The sequence below is a fragment of the Triplophysa rosa genome, linkage group LG4, assembly GCF_024868665.1.
Source record: "Triplophysa rosa linkage group LG4, Trosa_1v2, whole genome shotgun sequence".
NCBI lineage: Eukaryota > Metazoa > Chordata > Actinopteri > Cypriniformes > Nemacheilidae > Triplophysa > Triplophysa rosa.
The window spans coordinates 11,596,056-11,618,790 of NC_079893.1; the positions used below are offsets into that span (position 1 = coordinate 11,596,056).

The 22,735-nt window shown below is 42.7% G+C and overlaps 1 protein-coding gene across 1 annotated transcript; it reads right to left on the reverse strand.

The window, feature by feature from the left end:
* Positions 1 to 630: 630 nt before the first annotated feature.
* chrnb5a (cholinergic receptor, nicotinic, beta 5a) lies at positions 631 to 9,730 on the reverse strand. The gene is made up of 7 exons (XM_057330909.1): positions 9,635 to 9,730; positions 4,239 to 4,384; positions 3,415 to 3,459; positions 3,045 to 3,154; positions 1,135 to 2,095; positions 880 to 1,016; positions 631 to 646 (listed from the first exon to the last, which is right to left on the reverse strand). The coding sequence occupies exons 1-7, from the start codon at positions 9,684 to 9,686 to the stop codon at positions 631 to 633; spliced, it is 1,467 nt and encodes a 488-aa protein (XP_057186892.1). The 5' UTR covers positions 9,687 to 9,730.
* Positions 9,731 to 22,735: the final 13,005 nt, after the last annotated feature.

A 22,735-nucleotide genomic window follows, 5' to 3' on the forward strand; every position in this document is an offset into this window, starting at 1 on the left:
AATAAAAATTCTGCCATCATTTACATACCCTTGAGTTCTGATGAACACAGAGAAAGATATTTGGAAGAATGCTTGTAACCAAACAGTTCTTGGTCACCACTGACTACCATACTAGGAAACATGACAGTGGTAGTCAAATGTGTCCCAGAACTTTGCTTTCCTCCATTCTTGAACATATCTTATTTTGTGTTCAAAACAGAACAAAGAAATTTTTTAAGCAATTTTTCCAACTATAGTAGTCAATTGTGGCCAAGAATGGTTACAAGCATTCTTTCAAATATCTTTCTCTGTGTTCATCAGAACAAAGAAATTGATACAGATTTGGAACAACTTAAGGGTGAGTAAAAAAAGAAAGAATTTTCATTTTTGGGTGAACTGTTTCTTTAAGATCTGGAGGTGCCTGCTTAGGTATCCTTGTGTGATTATCGACAGGATGGAATTATCAGGCTCCTCCAAAAACTTCATTTTTCATTTATAATTCATCTTGATTTAGATTTGATTTAAATTAATTGAACTGGAAGCCAAAAATAATATTCTATTTATTTGTGAACAGCGCAAAACTCTGATGTCAAAGCTGGTTGAATAAGTACTGTATGTGTCCAAAAATACCAGAAATACCAAGCAGATATTTCAGAAATCCCCATACCTGCAAAAGAGAAGAGATAGAAAAGAATAGGACACAAGATAAAGGCAGGTAAGGAAAGACACAAGTAGATGCGTCATCAAACGATAGTGAAACGATAGTTTTTCACAGATCTTCGTTTCCTCATTGAATGTGAAGCTATTGTTAAATCCATGTGCATTCACCCGAAGGCGCTGGCCTCCAAACACTCCTCTATCATAAATAAAAAAGAAGGAAGAGAGAAAGATGTGACTCACTCGGCCGTGGGGGTGTTGTAGCTCTGAAAGAGTGGCTGCACAAAGAGCCCAAGAGTTCCAACGACACAGACCAGAATAAAAATCCACAGGAAGAGCCGGTCGATCACCATGGCGACGTATTTCCAGTCCTCAATGATCTGCATGACACAAAATACAAGAATAAGATTAATAGTGGCTTATTGTTACTCATAAAACTTTTAGAACTACATCACATCAACAGTCTATAGATTAACAAAACACCAAAGTACTTCTCACCCCTTCATCATCATCCTCAATCTTCATGTGTTCAGCAATGAACCTCACGCCCTCTATGGCCTCATCCACGTCTTGGTCGTGTCTGACCCTCACCCTTTGCCTGAACTCAGATCCCTCGGGTAGATCACCAACCCTCCAGGCGCCGCAAACACGCACCGGATCATCACTCAAGAAGAACGATCTTTCATCCATCCTTACATTCTTCGCATCTGAGGAGAACGACTTTCGCTGATGTTTCCTTCGGAACCTCTCCCGTATGTTGGAGCTTCCTGGTCGTCGCATGAGAAGAAAAAACGGAAGCTTATGCAAAAACACTCGCTTTACCCACTCGGGCATGTGATGTGTCGACGGAGATCGGTGGTGCACGTTGAGCACGCACACACTTGTCACGATGGAAAACGTGACCAGCACCATCGTAAACATTAGATACTTTCCTATTAATGGAACCGCCAGAGACGTTGGAGGAACGATTTTGGATATCAGGAGCAGAAACACTGTGAGAGCTAAAAGAACCGAGATGCAAAGCGTCATCTTTTCACCACAGTCTGAGGGAAGGTAGAAAACCAGAATAGCGAGAGAGGTGATGAGAACACACGGAATGATGAGGTTAATTGTGTAGAAGAGGGGTTTGCGCCTGATCACGAAGTCGTATGTGACATCCAGGTACGTGATGTCCTTGGGATCTTCGTTTTTCCGGCCTGGGAGCGAGACAATGTCCCATTCGCCGCTGGGCGTGTAGTCATCACGGCTAGCAAAATCAGAAGTCAAGACGAGATCGAGTTCTGTGCGGTCGTACGTCCAAGAACGAAATTTCAGAGTGCAGTTTTGTTGATCGAAAGGGAAGTTGCGAACTTCAATGGCACAGGCGCTCTTGTAGATAGCAGGTGGTAGCCAAAAAATGTCACCGGTGTTGGAAACGACAGCATTGCAGTAAAAAGACACTTCATATACACCATCTGCACTGCACAACAGAAAAAAATCTCTATGTTAATCCATAAGCATGTACTAGTCCTAAAGAGCGTAAAATGAGTCATAGGGCAAAAAGTATGCCGACAATTTATGCCTTCTCATCATGTGATTAATGTGCATTTATTACAAAATCTTTAATCCAGGATCTCTCGCTCTCTCTCTCTCTCTCTCTCTCTCTCTCTCTCTCTCTCTCTGTACCCTTGCAAAATTATTAGTGTACAGCTTTTCAATTAAAATTAGCATAGAAATACAAATCTTATTTTAGCGAAGGATTACATGCTCCACTGTCTTTGTACAACATGAGAAAATAAGCTAATTAAAGTCTCATCTGGCCCCATTTGAGCAACAACATGTGCGAATGCATCTTCAAATTTTATCAACAACAAAATAAATCCTTATATAACAACGTCCCTCAGATGATGCCACAAAACTAGCCCTCATACATTGGTTGCACTCGAAACGCACAGCTGGCGCAGATCAAACAGTTTAAACATCTTTGTTTGTCATTTGTCATATTTTTTCTTGTTTTTAGAGCGCAGACGTGAACTACCTCAAACAATAGCAACAAGGGAGGCGGCTGCTCTTGCTTTTGGCAACTTGGTAGCATAATTAGTCAGTCTCCTGGAACACTGACAGCTTGCTTGTTGTATTGAGTTTGTCACTAAACACTGACTGTGCATCAAAGCTTCAAAAATCCCAAAAGTTTACAAGGCTCATGGCCTCATAATGAACCGAGAAACAACTGTGGTGTGAAATCTTAACAGACATTATAGCAATACAAACAACGCATGTCCGAAGCTGATGCTCGGAGCTTCAACTAAAGTTTCAACTAAAACTTTAATTCATCAGAAGTCATGTTACATATCAGTGTCTCGACTGTTATCGAACAACAAGGTGATGGCAGCCAGAAATTTCAAAGTATGATGGCATCTATGACGTACTTATTGTAGAGCACTATATCAGGAAGCCAGATGTGCTGCGATGGTATCCGTAGTTTTTTGATGCCCTCGTACTCATTTGGGTCCCACACCAGTCTGTAGTCATTCCACTCCTGCAGGAAATTAAAAATTAGTTTAAAATAAATGAAACCTGCATTACTAAAGCACCAGTTTGCTATATGTAAAGATTTCTTACTCTTCAAAGATTTTCCATAGCACACAAATGACCTTAAGTGCACTATAATTAAACTACAGCTGAACTTGAATATGCTCACAGTTTTGTGTGCATTGATGTGTGTGATCATGGCCGTTGATGTAACTGTCTTATATAATAGTTTCTGGATGAGGACACAGGCATACCAGGTGACCTTACCTGAGTCAGCCACACATTCGTTGTCATAATTTGCTCCCTCTCATTCTGTAAAGATAACATAATTACATTGCACATGTTATATATAATCATTGCTTAATGCTAATGTAATGAGTATCTTTCTTGCTCTTACAGTGAAAAGGACAACTAACTCAGTCCTAACCAGGCGTGACTCAGAGTCTGTAATACATGCAGTGAAGCACAATTATAAACCAATGAGGTTTCACTGAGGGCGGAGCTACTCGGAGCACCCTGACAAAATTAGAAGGCAAAATGGCTTGTCACTTGTGTGTCACGTTGTGCCTGGTAAGAACATGTGTCAGATGTGAATGTACCTGTCGCTGTAAATGTACCTTGAGATTTTAACATGTCAGAGAATGCTGCTGCGCCATGACACCAATGCAATTCGGTTGTTAAGTGGTGACGTAAGGAATACCTTTTTTGGGTCCAAGCATCTATTCATTTCAAGCGGGGCTACAGCTTAAACAGCTGTTTATGAGCACTGTTTACTCATATTGCATATTTAAGCGAACATGTAACTCAAAGTATACACTACAGTCACCAGGCTCACGGAATCTACAACATCAATTTTGAATAAATAAATCGCTGACTGGCCATGTCGGATTTCGTTATGAAGACAAAGGTTAGAATCGCAGTTTTCTGATAGTTTTATAGCTTGGCATGAGCATATATTAGCACAACTTTTGTACTGCTAGCACAATGCTCTACTTACTGAGCTACAGGATACTAAGTTGTTGCATAATGTTTACATTATAAAATACAATATTTAATGTTTGCGTGTGTACCTGTATTTGAGTAACACTCACCACACTTATGAGCTGTGCGAGAGAGACTTTGATGCCAATAGTGACTTGCTGACTCTTATTGACCGCAGGCCGGATGAGTTTGTTGTAGCGCTCAGGACCCAGCAAAACATCTACAAGCCTCTCCTCAGCATCACCACCAAGAGACCCTAAGACACACACACATCTAAATGAACTTTGAAAGAAAAGTTCGAAAAGCGTTTATGAGAAGTCACATTTTCAGTACCTTTTAGATCAAAGAGTTCTGTACTTTACACTATGGAAACATACTATGATTCATACACAAACTGTTTCATAACTCAAAACATATTTTCTAGTCCAAAAGATGTGTTATGATGTCAGAAACCCAAATTCGTTAACGCATGGCCACATTCTGAGTTTAGAAATGTGTCCTGTCTAGTCGTGGTATTACTATTCCTAAACACCAGAAGAACTACTGATAAAAGGAGGATATGTCTCGCCAAATCTTCCTGTATAGCACCTGCAAATCAGTCATAAAAAAGAGTGGAGTTTGTTTTAAAAAAGGAAACTAATAATATTAGCCTGATTTTTTTCCTGATTATTTTGTATACCTGACTGAAATCTTACCAACAGGACTGTAAGTGAGCCACAGGGAAGAAATCAAATATTTGTTTTAAAAAAACACGGCTTTCAAGGCTGATCTATATGAGGTCTTTCTGCAACTCAAAAAATTTAAATCAACAAAGCTGCCAAGAAAACATTTTTTTTCTAAATTGTGACATTAAATGTCAAATAATATAATCTGAAGTCACTAAACAGTGCCACCGGAGCCCCCTACAGTTTTTCAATGTCTTGAGGTTCCGAGAATATCATGAAAAGGCCAGAAGTGTCTTTTAAGATGCATGTAATCTGCTTTCACTGCAGAGCAGAAAACACAAACATGTCAGAATAATTTTTCTCTGCATCTTATCCCATCATAACTCATAAGCCCACCAATCTTGTGGAGAGAGTATGCCAATGACATGGCAAAACAGACCTAGAATGTAGCAGAACACACAAGTGCTGCCTCCCCCATCCCCACCCCCCATGTGCGGAATGAGATCTCCTGTGACTGTGCTCCGCCTCTCAAACCATAACACTGAAACACACACACACCGTCATGAATCCAAAGATCGTGTCAGATTTGATTGGTATGATCCGTTCTGCACAGAAGGACACACACACACCTTTGAGCCTTTGTGGCTATGCTAAGCCTTAGTCATTTTGGATAGCTTGTCCCCTTAAGCAAGACAGGGTTCAGATCCACTTCATCTCAGTGTGTATCTGTGTGTATCTAGAGTGCTACACTGAGAAACCATACACAGGGATCCATCAGGGAAGGGTGATAACTCTGGTAAACCAATCAATGATCTAATCTGTGTATGTGTGTCTGACCTCCAGCATCTGACTCAAAATGTATTAACCATTTTATTGATTCGATCTATCTGTCAGTCTCTCAATGTCTATATGAGTTGGAGTGGATTAAAATATACAGTATCCAAAACCCCCATCAGTCCTACTATGTGTCCTCATGCTAGATCGATGAAGTTGAAAGTATTTATGTAGTTACCCTTTTCATCCCTTTTAAAAATAATAAAAAAAACTATATTCTTCAGAGGTAGCAAAAATATTTGAAAATATAAACCTCTGATCATATCTGAATGTGATTTGCAATTTGATTGATCCACTCTGTATTTAAACCTGTTTTTATTCCATCGTTTAGGATGTATAGTGTACCAGTCAAAAGTTTAGAAACACTTCGGAAATACTCATTCTTTATTTCTATTTTTTTTCTATTTTTTAGAATAATAGTAAACTTATTAAAACCATGGAGTAGCACAAATGTAAATGTAGAAATTATTTTGTGACTAAAAATTTTGTGATGTTACATTTTAGCATCATTTATACATTTTAGCATCTTCCACCCTTTGACTAGAATCGTTCTCTCTGCCTTTTAATATTCAGCGTTTGAAGGTCTCACCCTAGGACGTTTTTTAAAGAGTATTGAAGGAGTTCGCAATCTATTCAGCACTGTAAAAATCATAATTTTACAGAATTTGTCTGTTATTTTTTTGTTGTTTTTGAAATACGGTCAAAAACCACAAATTTTACTGTTATTTTACAGTTTATTTTTGAAATACAGTCGAAAACTGTAAAATTAAAGAAAAAGACAGCAAATTTACAAGAAAAATAGGGAACAATTTATTATATATCCTAATATCTTGTAATTTTACAGGAAAAAAATATTTTATTTACTTTGTACATTGATGCTGCTTATTCTTTCTTTATTTGGTCTGTCACCCATTTTAAAGCATTTTTTTTTCTAAAGAAATTCATATGTTGGTACAATTATATTTTTGTCTGAAAGAAGTAACTTTACACATTTAAGCATACACCTTGAGATCATTGAAAAATTTCAGAAGCATTTCTAAACTTTTCACTGGTATTGAATATAATATCACACACAAAGCAAAGTTTATCAACCATCTAAATGACACTTGTGATGTTTATTTATTTATTTATTCATTTATTTATTAGATATTATTTATTATAATGATCTTGCTTGGTCTATAAACACCATGCACTGTGCTGTGTTTTACCTTTCTGTGTTTTTCTTATTTGCTCCTGTAAAGCTGCTTTGGAACAATGCACATTGTGAAAAGCGCTATATAAATAAAATTGAATTGAATTGAATTGATGTATAACACAATGCAACAAATTGTTTCGCTTCAATTTTGACTGTTTCTTTTTTACGTTTAAAGATATTAAATTATTCAATATTACCACTATAATTAGCACCACAGAATTTTACAAGAACAATTTTTTACACTGTTAATGATAATCTCAAAATTTACTTGAGCTAAATATACACTAAAACCTTGTTGCTACATGAAAATAAATACTACCACAATAATTAGCACCATAGAATTGTTCAAAAACTATAAAAAGACAAAAATTTGTTACACTGTGTAATTTATAATTGCTATAATTTAAATTTTGAATGAGCGGTTATGACACAGCAGTAATGTTTCTGACGCTTAAGCTCAAGTCATTATGGCAACATAATGATACATTCGATATCAACTATAACTGTATAATCGATCAGATTCAGATCACGGTTTATTACTCACAACGTGACAGTGCAGTCAATCTGAAAGATTGGATTTGATAAACAAATTAGATTTACTGTACCGAACAGTGTAGTTGTAGTTTGAATAAAACTTGTTATTTATTTATAAGCGTTTTAACTTGTTTTTCCATCTTTACTTTTTACTTCTTTCCCGTGTCCTATTTGAATGGTTTATTTTTTGTCTTTCAAGTGGTAACAAAAAGGCCTGATTAAAAAATATTTGGTCATTTTTATGTTTTTAATGTAACATTTAATCAAACAAACAAACAAATAATAAAACAACAGAAGCAATCACATCAGCAAAAGGGCAATAATGTGCAAGTACACTGACAACTGGTCTCTGTTTGCTTAACACAGTGCACATACAGTAGATATACGATGTTCATTAGTCTTTAGTCATTTCTTGAAGGTTGCCAAAGATTCAGCTCCTCTAGCAGAGAAACACTATAGAGTTCATGTGCAGTAATATATACTGTATCACTGCTGTGCTTCTGAAACCTTGTATCCCCATATTTCATGATTTTTATTTTTTGCCATAAATCATTATTATTAGTCACCCTTTATGTTTGTCACTGGGTTTTGCAAATATCTAACCAATATAAAAGTATTAAAAAGTGTTTGTCAACAACACAATATTTAATCATTTAAAAATCATTTTTTCCATTTCCCAAAAAACTGTGAATTTGGACAACCGAGGTGTCAGAAGGACATGCAGAGACTATATGATATTATAAATTTAATTTTCATTTGAGCTGCATCAATCACACAAAATACAAAAGTATATTATGGCTATTCACTGGCAACTAAATTTATGTGTGATTGGATTGTCTGTGAATGGTGAGGTTGTGTGGTCCTGTCATACTTGGCCTGGTGTTAATGGATGTTAGGGTTAAGTGCTTTTATCCCCATATAATGGATCTGCCCAGCACTATAATAACAACATAATCACACAAACTATAACCATAGCACACAACTTTACAATATAAGTAACTGATATGTTCTTAGCATATCAGTCCTGAAAATTTTATCGTAAATATAACATCTACTGAGGACCTCAGACTCATGAACAAGTAAATCTACAGCAAGATACACAATCATTTCAAGATGTAACTTTTATGCCTTGTTCCATTTACAACCACAACACTGATTACAGGGATTGATTTTGAGTGTATTTACACAAAACTCTATGGAAGGTCTTGCCAGTAATCATGACAGCAATTTTAACTTTCTCTTCGCTTTGACTCCTCCACTTGTTTTTTAACTTTGTCTTCAGGTTAATGATTTTGAATTTTATTTTTTTATTATTGATTGTATTATCTTATGATGTCCAGGCAGATACTTTAAATAAACTACTTGCTGCGTTGCTGCAATGCACATGCAGAGATCTTAACCCAGCATCTTGGAGCGATCTGTTATGGTCATACCATAAAACATAAAATTCTGTTATCATTGTCATAAATATGACTGTTGTAAAAACTCTTTCTGACTGGTTTTGGGTATCAACAGTCACAAAGGCTGGGAACAGAATAATTCTGTTTAAATAAACACAATAAACACATGTATTACATTAAATTGAAACCAAAGCAACATTTTCTAAATCATAAGACTTTAGTCTACAGATGTCTATCTTAAAAGCAATAATACACCCTTTTTCACTCCAGCTGACTTATGTCAAAACTGGTTAAAAAGTTACAAATTGTTTAATCAATGGAAAGAATAAAGAAACATGGCAACGAACTCTAGTGTTTACTGTAAAATACTTTGACCTACATATTGGGTCAATCAGTAAACTAACCCAAACAAGTTTCACCGTGTGTTCAAGTGTCCTGCACAATGTCATGCACATTGCATATTAGAGGGAAAAGAGTGTGAGAGACCCCAACACTCAAACCTGGATGCAAGGTATGCCAAATACAGCCACACACAAAAAAACAACCAGTGGAACAACACCATGCACGACTCTGCAAGGAAATAACGTTGTGTAACATCCATTAAGTGCACGTCATTTCTACATTTTATTAGAACCTTAATTTTGTTGTTTTTGCATGCATGTGTGAAGGCAGTGTAAAGTCTTTTACCATCCCAATAAAAGTAGGCAATTCGGTGTGAGGGAAGGAGGGGGGGGGCGTTGATGAATGAAACAAACTATCCCACTTTAACCTAATGAATGAAAAACATCACGCGACTCATTGTAAGTGCAAGGCATTACAAAATATACGATCAACTGAAACAAAAATCCTATAATTTAAAAAGTGTTATAGCTTCTTACTTGCCACGCACAGCAGCAGGAGACAGAGACCTAATAGCCACTTTGACCTCATCTCGGACCCAATCACTCTCTTTCTCGCTGTCGAGGGTAAAGGTTCACAATGATGTCCAGTCAACGCGCACGATCACCATCAAGAGTCAGGTATCTGTCCTTTCCAGGACCTGTGTTTTTCGCCTATATGAGGATTTTCTTGGTGCTCTACGTCTCTCAATTTTCAGCAGCCGTTTCCCAGTCATCGACAGATGTTTTGCTCGCGTAAATGCAATTTATTCCAGTCTGCTGATAGAGGCATGTGTCCGTTCAGCCAAATTACGCGCTTAAGTTTGAAGCAGTCTAGAACCTTTCATCCATCAGTACGCATGTCTCTACAATGAAAAAACAACGTTGCACACGTTTTCCAACACAACGGTAATAAACGAAACAAAACACCGGCTCCGAGCAAACTTTTAGACGAGGACTGGTGAGCTTTTAAATACTCACACGGGGCTTCAGTCTGTCCCACGCATCGGTTTATCAAAAGTGCGCATACTTAACTGTGTTATGTCAATGTTATTGAACTTTTAAGAGTTTTCCAGGAAGAGGGATCTTCGGATGCAGCGCAAGGGTTTGTGAGAGAAGCGATAGATTCCCATACGGGATGCTCCGGGAGAAGCACGTGACGAGCCGCACCGTTACAAGACCTGCGCGCGGTTGCTGCAGGTGCTGATGCAGCAATGGAAGAGGGAATTTGTGGGTTTTAAAAGAGTTTACATTTCCTTTAAGATTTCTCAAGACTTCTGCCTTCCTCGCATACATTGAATTTAACAGTGCAGTTAAAAAAGCGTATTAGGATTTTACATACAGCATATTTTTATGTAACAAAATTACTCTAAAAATGTAAAAACTACACTATTAAAAACATTTTTCTTTCTCTCTCTCTCTCTCTCTCTCTCTCTCTCTCTCTCTCTCTAATACACACGAAGGCACACACACAACAAGGTTAAGGGCTTAAAGAGCAGGATCTATTATCCACAAGAGCAGGAACCCACTGTTAAAAGCAAAATCTTGTTCACATCATGGTCCAAACCTGTACATTTGACTCACGCTTTCACACAAATACTGTACATTAAATATCTTCATTAAGTTTGTAGATGTTACTTTGAACACCTGTCTTCAAGACACCTAAGACAAAATACCAAGCACGAGACCAAGCTAAAATATGAATATATATTCTGAAACTGCACAGGGATTGTGAGTTTCAGAGGAAATAATCCACAATGCATGGATTATAACACGATTAAAAATGTATATTTTATGAAGAACATTTGTCTGCATACATTTGCATTTATGCATTTGGCATGCACTTGTATCTGAAGTTAAATATTTTAGAGAAAGAGCATTCATTTTATCATGCATTCACATGGAATTGAACCCTCACTCAGTCACTTAAAGGGATAGTTCACCCAAAAAAGAAAATTCTGTCATGAATTACTCTCCCTCTAGTTGTTGAAAACCTGTATAAAAGTCTTTATTCGGTTGAACACAAAGAAAGGTATTTGGAAGAATGTTAGCACTGACATTTCTGGGACATCATTCACAGAAGAAAAGAACAAAATGCTAGTCAAAGGTGCCCAGAACTGTTTGCTTTCATAAATTCCTCAAAATATTTTCTGTAGTGTTTAACAGAACCAAAACAATTTTTACAATATTTTTTTCTACTCTGGTAGTCAATGATGCCCCAGAATTGTCAGTTGCTAACATTCTTCCAAATATCTATCTTTGTGTTCAACTGAACAAAGAAATGTATAGGCTTGGAACAACTAAGTTGATTAAAGAAAATAACTTAAATGGGTGAACTATCCCTTTAAGTTACAGAAACACATATGATGCGTTTGAAGTTTTTTAGTTAGTATTTAGATTTAATAAAATAAAATATATAAAAATAACCTGTACAAACTGGTATATGGGACAAAAAAGGGATTCATACGGGTTTTTAATACTTTTACAAACGCACACACACGCACACACACACACACACACACACATAAAAGTTGAATTTGGATGACATTATGACACATTCTTTTAACACTATTTTCTCACACACCAGACAACTGTGAAGCAGTTAACATGCAGTCGACCAACACTGTTTCATTTACTGTATACTGTAATTATCCACAGATCAGTTGCTATAAAACACACATGGAGAGCAAAATTATTGTAGAGGTGGTTTACAACAGACATGTGAGACAGGAAATTAACGTGTTGAGTATATGCACACTTTCTCTCAGACACACACACACAGCTCCCATTTACTGGATGATGGAGATTCCAATCTGTCGTAATGTACTTGGATCACCTTTCGCCTGTGTGTGCCCCACAGTAAAAGAGATTGACTGGCATATAAAGGTGAGTGAGAGATAGATATCTGTAATATCTGGGGAATAGGTCCCGATTTCAAACAGGCTGAGATATGATTCATTAGACATGGCGTTTTTATTCTTTTGACCTGGAGGTCAACACCTGTTTATGAGGGAGGTGAGAGCCACTTTGACCAATGACACTGTGCTATATGTGTGTAGTACATTGAAAATTAGCCAAGGGCATTTTACGGTTTAAGGACTCTAATCTGTCTTTCAAGGCACAACAAGAAAAACCTGCACTTGGATTATCATTTTTAACTCATTTTAATCCAGGGTAAAATAATGTTTTTTGTAATGGTTCTGCCTCACCTAGTCTTGGATTTCCTGGTCCTGAGGCAGAGCCATGACAAAGTCTTTGGTTATGTGTGGAGAGAAACATATTATTGTCCTTTTGACAATAATATGCATTCTCTCCAGTGTCTCATCATTGGCCCCGCCCCTCTCATTTCCTGTATTGTTTCCCGGCCATGTTTGATTACCCTCACCTGCCCTGTGTCGTTATCCTTCATTTGTCTTCCCTATTTAATGCCCTCATGTTTCTTTGTCTTGTGCTCTTGGATTACATTTGTTTTGCGTGCTGTTTGTGCTGCGGTCTCCGTGTTTGATATACCCTGTGCTCACCTGTTTTCCCATGTCGTGTTCCTGTTTGGATTGTCCTGTCTAGTCTAGTAAGTGTTAGTTTAGTTTGTCAAGTTATGTAGTTTATTGGTTAGTTAGTTACGTCCCTGTTTACTTGTATTGTTTTCTCGTTCTTGTTTACACCCCCTCGTGGGTTTCTTGTTTTGTGTTTTTGTTATAATAAAGTCTTGTTGTGTTAACCCCTTCACTGCCTGCCTGCAATTGGGTTCTTCCCGTGCAAATCCTGACAGAATCCAAGAGCCCAAGACAGAACCCAGCGGGCAGCAAGATGGACGGCACGGCGTCGTCCTCACGGTCCGCCCTAGCCCGCTTGCTGCTAGGTTTCCAGTCCTGTGCGGCCGGAGTCCAGTCCGGTGCGGCCGGCGATCCAGCCCGGTGCAGCTGGCGTCAAGCCCTGTCCAGCCGGCCTTCCAGCCGGCGTCAAGCCCTGTCCAGCCAGACTGCCTGCAAGCTCCATTTCGATCGGAGCAAGGTTAACACCTCTAATAGTATAAGAGACTATAAAAAGTTGTAATATAATGAATTATATCACACATCTCTGTGACTCTGTTAAAAATAGGAATTATATTTGTATCAGTTTCAGAATTATACATTTTCCAAGAACCTTGAGCTTGATGCGGTGTCTGCAGAATACTGTAGCCACAAATATTTGTATGTAAGCACCACACGTTAAACATCACGAGAGAACATCAAAACAAATATAAACTTTTTGATCCTCCTATAGACGGCTTCAGCGGCAACAACATAAACAACCGTTATGTGGCCCAAACTTAACTTCTGGTAGACCTCTGCAAAGAATCAATTACTGTTTAATAGTATTAATTTAATTCAATTAATATACAACAAATTATTCACATAAATTAATATTAATATAAATTCAATATAAAATAAAATGTTATAATATAACTAAACAGAGACCGTAAGTTAACTTTGGGTCAGGCATGTGCATCCGATGAAACCGCCTATAGCAATCCTTTTAGCCGAGACTATAATACAGCACATCCTTGAGTGCCTATTGCTTTTATAAAATGGATGACACATAATCAAAACATTAAGGTTATGCAAATGCTTATTAAACTGTTGTTTCTAAACAGGGCTGCGTTTCCCGAAACCTTCTTAACGCTACGTCGTTCTTAAGTTATACCTTAAGATGTACCTATATAACATTCTATTTTGTATTAAATTTATATTTTTACTTTAACTTAGTTTTAATTTTACAAATAAAATACTCAGGTTTAAAGGAGGCATGAATTAAAATCACAATTTTAACCCGAGCTTTTGTTATATAAGAGGGAATCGTATTCACGCGAACATCATGTAACTGTCAGAACTGAAAACACCCTTGTTACTGAGATTACAACTGTTACTGACACCAGGCCCAGCGAATGTACTCCGTTACTTACGTAACCTCGGTTCCCTGAGATACGGGAACGAGTACTGCGTAGCAGAAAAACTCATTTTTCTCTGATGACTGAAGCTTTCCAATAACGCAGTGAAACTGCACGGCCATTGGTTTTGAAAAATAAAACTTTAAACCAATGGCAGCGAAGCTGCACGGACCTATGGTGATGGAGCCAACTATCCATTTAGAAAGTCTCTGCTTCGTGACTGGGGACCCCTTGGTGCGGTTACTGAAGCAGACAAAGAGCTGTTCCGAGCGCCTGAAGGGGGCGGGTCCTGCTCGGAGGAGGGGAGCGCAGAAAGCATCACTACCTGTGCCCTAAACAGGGTAGAGAGCACCTTCGGTACGTAACCATGTCTCGGTTTGAGGACCACCCTAGAGTCGTCATGCCCAAATTCAAGACAGGCAGGGCTCAGAGAGAGCGCCTGTAAATCGCCCATGCGTTTAACCGATGCTAGTGCTAGCAGCAGAGCAGTCTTTAGCGTCAGGGAACGAAGGTCCACAGACTGCAAAGGCTCAAAGGAGAGCTCTTCAGAGCTCTCAGCACAGTGGGAAGATCCCATACAGGGATAGTAGAGGGGCGAGGAGGACAGAGCCGCCTGGACCCCTTTAAGAAACGAACAACAAGGTTGTTCTTTCCCTTCGTTTGGCCTGCTATATGGATGTAGGAAGCTGAAATGGCTGCCACATAGACCTTGAGTGTGGAACGGGAACGACCCTTTTCCAACAGCTCCTGCAGGAAGGACAGTATCAATGATACATCGCAGGATTCCTGGTCTGTGCCACGGGCTGCACACCAGGCGGAAAAGACAGACTACTTAAGGTTATAGAGTCGTCTTGTGGACGGCGCTCTAGCCTGAGAGATAGTATTCATGACACTCTCCGGGAGGACCGTAGGCTCCCATCGAGAGGCCAGAGGTCTGCGATCCAAGGCTGGTTCGCCCAGAGTGGGGCTACGAACAGCACTTTGTGCACCTGATCTCTGATCCTCCTGTTCGTCTGCGGTATGAGAGTGATCGGGGGGAAAGCATAGAGGAGCCGATTGGGCCAAGCGTGGGCCAAGGTGTCCCTGTCCTTCGAAAAGAAGGTTGGGAAATGAGAGTTGTCTTCTGAGGCAAAGAGGTCAACCTCTGCCTTGCCGAAGATCTCCCAGATGGGTGGATTGTCCATTCGTCTGAATGGACGTTGCTCCGAGATAACATATCCGCTCCCCGGTTCAGTTTGCCTGGCACATGTGTTGCCCTCAGTGAGCGCAGATTGAACTGGGCCCATTCCAAGAGGCGGAGTACCAGGGAGAAAAGGCGCCTCGAGGAGAGGCCTCCCTGGTGATTTATGTAAGACACCACCGTCATACTGTCCGACCGGACGTGGACGTGGTCCGGACGTCAAGACGTGGTGTCCCCGTAGAACCGGCAGGAATTTGTGAAGGGCCAGCCATACTGCCTGCATCTCCAGGCAGTTGATGTGCAGGCCTCTTTCCCGATCCGGCCGAAAGCCGGCATGCCATCACACAGAACCCCCCAACCCATGTTGGAGGCATCCGTCGTGACAACCATGCGTCTGCATGTGGTGCCCAGGGGCACTCCCTGCTCCAGCCAGAGGGGATTCCTCCAAGGAGCTAGGGCAGCGAGGCAGACTCGTTCCCTCGGATGCGTAAGCCTCCGAGACGCCAAGCTTGTGGCGGAACTCTCGGTTTCAGCCAGTACTGAAGTGGCCGCATGTGGAGGATGCCCAACTGCAGTACTGGAGATGCGGAGGCCATGCGGAGGCCATGAGACCCAGCATTCTCTGAACGCCTTGAGGGGGCATAAAATCCCAAGCTCAAAAGAGGTTGCGAGTCTCTGAATGGCCAGTGTGCATTCTGGGGTCAGCCTGGCTGTCATTCGAGTAGAGTCGAAGACCGCTCCCAGGAACGAAATTTGTTGATCCTGAGCCCCAGGCATTCTAAGTGGCTGAGGAGAAGGGACCTGTGGGGCCGTAGCTCATCCTCCGACAGAGCTAGAATGAACCAGTCGTCGAGGTAGTTCCGAACGCGGATTCCCATCTGTCTGAGAGTGGAAAGAGCCACGTCCATGCACTTCGTGAAAGTGCGAGGAGCTAGGGACAGCCCGAACGCTAGGACCGTGTATTGATAAGCAACTCCTTTGTAGGCGAATCTCAAGAATCGTCTGCTATCTGGATGTGGAAGTACGCGTCTTTCAGATCCAGGGAGAAGGACCAGTCCCCTGGGAATATTTGCGAGAGGATCTGTTTCAGAGTGATCATTCTGAAACGCCGTTTCATGAGGGCACGGTTCAGAAGTCTGAGATCGAGGATGGGGCGGAGACCGCCATCCTTCTTTGGCACGAGAAAATAGCGGCTGTAGAAGCCTGACTCGGCCTGGGCTGGGGGAACCGTCTCTATGGCTCCTTTCCCCAGCAAGTTCATCACCTCTGTGCGCAGGACGTGAGCAAAAACGTGGGGGCCCGCGAGCGAACTGGAGTGTATAGCCTCTCGCTATTATTCCCAGAACCCGATCCGATACCCCGGGGATGGCCTGCCAGGCCTCGGCCCATGTGGAAAGGGGTTGAATGTTTTGCGGGGGCAAACCACCTGGCGGGGGTTTGATTCCCATGGTAAGAGGAAGATTGCTCTTTTTCTGACAAAGTTTGTGCTTTATTATTTTTTTCCGCTAAAACAGCGGGTTTCAGAGCGGGCGCTAGAACGGGCCCAACATTTACAACATGACTAAAACACACAGAACAGAACGGGGTGCTTGGGTGCTGAAAAGAGCTCGCTTGGAGGGAGGTCCAGCCATGGCGAGACCTGGGTCCTTCTTCTTCCTCGCCTGAGGCGCAGGGTCCAGCGTGATCTTTGGCCGGGGTCCCTGGCGCTGAGGGTGAGGGAAACACCCTCCCGAGCGGGATCGCTGGCGGGTCTCCGCTTTTGGCGCCGTCTGTGTAGGAGGGGGAGGGACTCTCGCCGGCTGCTGTGCAGGTGCTGGCTTTGGCTGTGAAGCATTCTGCAAAGCTTTCCACCGCGGGTCCGAAGAGGCCTGTGGGAGAGATCGGAGCGTCGAGCAAGGGAACCTTGTCAGCCTCCTTCATCTCCGTGAGCGTCAGCCATAAGTGGCGCTTGAGCACCACGAGACTGGCCATGGATCGGCCTATCGCCTGGGCCGTGGCCTTGGTGGTGCGTAGAGCGAGATCCGTCGCACTCTGTAGCGCTTTGTAGGATGCCGGGTCGCCCCAAGACTCATCTATTCCCTGGAGGAGTTTAGCCTGGTAGACCTGGAGCACCGCCATGGAGTGAAGCGCTGAAGCCGCTTGGCCAGCGGACAAGCAAGAGCATCCAGCGAGGGCCAAAGTCATCTTACACGGCTTATCGAGGGGAGGCAGCCTCTCATAGCCTTTTTCCTCTGCGCCGTCAATCGTGGTAAGAGCAGAGGAAGAAGAGGGTCGTAGACGAGTCGAATAGGGGGTGCGCCATGACCTGGTAAGTTCCTCGTGAAGTCTGCTGTCGAGGGGCTTGACGGCGCCCCGGCTGGAACCACTCATCCAGGCGGCCACGAGCAGGTTCTTCCGGAGAAGACCACTCTAAGCCCAGCTCCTCCACAGCCTTTGTAAGAACCTGGAAAAGCTCCGGGTCTACACCTGGCTAGGTCTCGCTGGGCTCTGCAGGCGGCAAGGGGGCGGGGTCACAAGATGAGTCCGACAGCTCTTCTGCGTCTGAAGCCGCTAACGACATGCTGTCGTCTTCCTCGAATTCGCTTCCACCAAACGAGACCATATCTCTGGCTGATACCAAGGGACGCTGGTCAGGCTGAGAGAAACGAACCGGCGAGTCATCTCTCCGTGGAGAAGGCGAGGCACGCAGAGGCTGTGTGACCCCGCACTTATCTGAGCGCTTAGATCCTCTACCCCTCTGCTTTCGTCTCACAACTTGTGAGGCGAAGAAGGCGGGAGGGCACGAGGAGCAGATTTGCTCTCTGAACAGAAAGCAAACCGCGAGCGCAGAGAGTAGATACTCATGCTCTCGCAATGAGAGCATTCCGTCTCTTTGAGTGCTTCTTCAGTGTGGGAAAGCCCCAAGCACAAGACGCACTCGCCGTGACTATCAGCAGCGTGCAGGAAAACCCTGCACGAGTGACAAGTACGGAGCTGCATTTTACAACACCGCAGGAAATTAGCCGGGAAAAGACCGGCGCTGCTGGATTGCGAAGCCGCTGAGCAGGATTTTAGCCTGCCACGGGAGCAAATTCTACAGCTCTTGCATCTTGTTGGCCCAACTTTGTCGAGACAAACTCGACGGAGCTACCCCCTCAGCCCTGAAAATCAGCTGCTGCATGGCGGCTCTTTGTTTTTATGCCGTGGTGAGTTTTCTGGAGGTGCTTGGGGATGGATATGGGCTGAGAAAGACCTCGGTGTGGCGGTGCGTTCACTCAGTGACAAACATCCTGCTCCGTCATGCCACCAATTACATATTATTCGCCAAGCACGACGTGATGGAGGCACATCAAGGCTTCCATGCCATTGTGGGTGTCCCGCAAGTGATTGGCATTCTGGATGGGACACTTATCCCTACACAAATGAGTGATTTACGCCAATAATGTGAATCAACACAGATCGTGGAGAAGATTAACACACGATGGCAAACTATGAGAATATAAATGACCCTTTCAAAAACAAGCGAAGCCAAACAGCCAGTTAATGTAGCTGGTTAACGCAGAAAACGTATGGCCGTGAGGGTGCAGGATCGGACACTTGCAAAATTATAAATACATACATACACACACACACACACATATTTCTTTATTTCTTTATACTATTTCAGTGAGCCCTGATAAATGAAATTTCTGCTATTTATAAAGCATTTCTTTATAATAAACATTGTTTTCTCAATACTTTACCCACTCTATAATGCAAGGTAGAGCGAACAATCGATTCTCGAGGCATCGATATGAACCTATTCAGTACCACCGCCATGGACAGCACCTGTTAAAGTGGCACTTATGAAGGTTTACCTTAAGTAACCTCAAAAGGTATAGTTCGGGGAACACGCCTAGAAAAGGTATAACTTGAGGTGTACCTTTAGAGTCTTCGTAGCGCGCTAAGAGAGAACGTTATGAAACGCAGCCCAGATTATTAAATGTAATCTTTATGTTAGAAGACATAGTCCCAGACATGCAAACAACAACAGAACATATGATTGCTATGAAATTATGTAAATATCTAAAAGTTATTTAATGTTTAATAATTTTTTGTATTTGTCTCACCAAATGTAATTCTGCTTGATAAGAAGTAGGCTATTGAAAAATAAAATTCACTACATTAAGAAACCAGTAATACTGAATTCATATGATAACTATTCTTTAAACAGTAACTTCAAAAATAAATTAAGACAATATCTTCAAAATCCTTCTTTTATCTGGAATATAATACCTCGGTTTATTTTTTTCTCATTTGGGCGGCTTAGAATTTCTTTTAACGTGTAATTACAAAATAGGAAAACTTCCAATCAAACTTTCTAAATTTCACCAACAAGTACTTGCTACTTGGAGTCTTATTTATAAACACAACTTTCCCCCCAAAGTTTTTTATCTGGAATAATGCCAACATTTTGTATAGAAATAAGTCTTTGTTTTTTCACAATTGGTTTTGTCATGATCCTGCCTCATCTTGTCTTGCTGTCTTGTGGCAGGGTCATGACAGCCCCACGGGTTTTGTGTGGAAGCGCATGGTCATTGTTTGTTTATAATGGCCATGTCCTCTCCTGTCTCCTCTCTTGACCACGCCCCCTCGTTTAGCTTCCAGCCAGTTTTTCATTCCCCACACCTGCCTAGTGTAATTATCCCTTGTTAGTTAGCCTATTTAATGCCCTAGTGTTTGCTTTGCTGTCTTGTTTCGTTTTGTTTGCTTTGTCTAGTTCATGTGCTTACCTGGCGCCCGTTTCAGAAAGGAGGTTTAGTGAAAACTGAGTATATTAACCCTGAAATGAGGGAAACTCTGGGTTTTCCGTTTCAGAATGTGAGGTATGTCAAACCTGAGAAAGCGGGGTAACTCAAGCCAGTTTCTAAAAGAGAGGTAACTTATACTCAAGAGTCAGTAACCATAGTAACTTACTCTGTGAACCTAACCTGGTCGGGAGCAGATTTTCTTTGGAAACCCAGAGTTTCTTTCCATCTCCTTCCCTTTTTAAAGCGCAAGTGGTGTACCTCATTCATTCATTAATGCAGTCATTCATGGCACACATTTTGATCACACAGAGACCATCTCAGTGACAAAAATGTAATTTGTGTCACGAATTACAGGGGAAGAAGAACCCAAGCGCAGGCAGCGGCAATGACGGGGTTAACAAAAAGACTTTTAATGACAGAAATACAAAATAAAGACCCACGAGGGGGTAAAACACAATGACACGGGGAATATAATAACACAGACTAAACAGGAACACTAAACTAAATAAACAACACTTGACACGGTTAACTAAACTGAACACTTACTGAGACCGACGGGACAGCACAACAGGAAGCAACAGACGGGAACAAGAACGGGCAAAGACGGTTGACGCTGGACGAAATAACAAGACTAACTGAAAGGCACATAGCACACACAATGACCGAACACAGGACAATGAAACATGAGAACTATTTAAAGGGAACACAAACGAGGGATAATAACACAGGGCAGGTGAGGGTAATGAAACACAGCCGGGAAACAATACAGGAAACGAGAGGGGCAGGGCCAATGACGAGACACTGGAGAGAACGCATATTATTGTCAAAAGGACAATAATATGTTTCTCTCCACACATAACCAAAGACTTTGCCATGGCTCTGCCTCAGGACCAGGAAATCCAAGACTAGGTGAGGCAGAACCATGACAAATTTGTGCTTTTATAGAGGATCCTGTATGTGAAGCGATTGCATTAGTTCATAGGGATGTATTGATTTCAGGAGAGCAATTTAGGAGCCAAGTGGAATTTTGTCATTTCCCTGTGCATTTGCATTAAAACTGTACCATTTTTTCTTTACAGTGAAGTAGATATCAAAATATATCTCATCCATCCTTACATCAATAACATCAGCCATCGTGGCTGTGTATTACATCAGAGCATATTCTTTCCCTTACATGCCCTCATGAATGGTAGTTCCCTTTCTGTCGGTCTCTCGACGTTGTGTCGAACCGACAGATGGGGTTCGTCCCTGAGAACCAATCGCTTCCGACTTCTTAGAAAAGGCCAATGAAAATTGGCGAATGAAATTTGCATGCCGGACTCCGCCCCCGGATATCCAGGTATAAAAGGGAGATGGCGTGCCTCATTCATTCACCTTTTGTTCTTCGGAGCCTTCGCTCATGATCAACAGACTTCGCTTCAACTACAAGACTGCCGGCTCTACGACATGGTGCAGCGGACTGTCCCTTCCTGCAGCGACTTCCCCTGGCCGTCTCGGCGGTTCCAGAAGTGTTCGAGTTTTTTCTCTAAAAGAGCAAATTTCTCCAGCGTGGCATGTCCCGCTGTTCTCGTGGGTGCAACACACTCATCGAGGAGGGGGACGGACACGATGTCTGCTTCCAGTACACTGGGGCAGATGTTGTGGATACGTCCTGCCCGCACTGCGGGTGGTTGACGATTCAGACGTTGCGTCACGGGTGGCTGTGTTCCCACGGGACTCACCCACCACCTCGTCTGCTTCCCATTCCGTGACGGCAGGACTACGTCCCTGCCGCCCGCTACGGCGAGCAGCGAGGGTGATATGAGGATTACTGTTGAGCGCTAATCCGTCAGCCACTGGCTCGCGGACCGTTCGCACCTCGTCTTGCTCGTCTGACCATTCCCCATGAGACGGTCCCACCGTCTTGTTCCTCAATCACGTATCGGACACGGTAAGTGATGATGAGATGTCTGTTGCAGCATCGGAGGGTGATTTACTGGCATCAGACTCCGACGATTCCTTGAAGCTCCCTCCCTCGGGGGGTCGAGATCAGGAAGAAGCGGACGTCGAAATGTCAGCCATGCTTTCCCGGGCCGCCGGCATTGGGTTGCGGTGCAAGCCGCACTCGCCCCCAGTGCCGTATTTCCCCGGAAGTGCATGAGGTACCTAGTACGACCTGGAACGCCCCCTTCGGCGCGTACACGTCAACTAGTTCCATCACCCTTTCTTCCCTCGATGGTGGGGCAGCTAGAGGATACGTCGATGTCCCCCAGGGGCTCAACCTAGACTCCCGTCCAAAGCACGTAGGCTTTTCGGCATCTGAGGTGTCGAGAACTTACTCTGCTGCGGGCCAAGCTGTCCCCTCTCTCCACGCTATGGCCTTCCTGCAGGCCAATGCGCGGAGAGAGCTCCACGAGGGTAAGACCGACCCAGCGCTTATGCAGGAACTCCGCGGTGTCACCGACCTCGCTCTCGGGCGACCAAGGTGATCGCGCGGGCCCTGGGTCGGGCGATATCCACACTTGTGCTCCAGGAGAGACACCTCTGGCTGAACCTTGCACAGGTGAGTAACGCCGAGAAAGTCTGCATTCTCGATGCACCCATCTCGCAAGGGGGGGCTGTTTGGTGATACTGTTGAGCTCGACAGTTAGGGAGCAGACAAAGGATATCAAGTATGTCCTCCCCAGCCGCGACTCGACCACCCTCTGGCCGCCGAGATCCCGTGCACCGTCTGCTTCCCAGCAGCC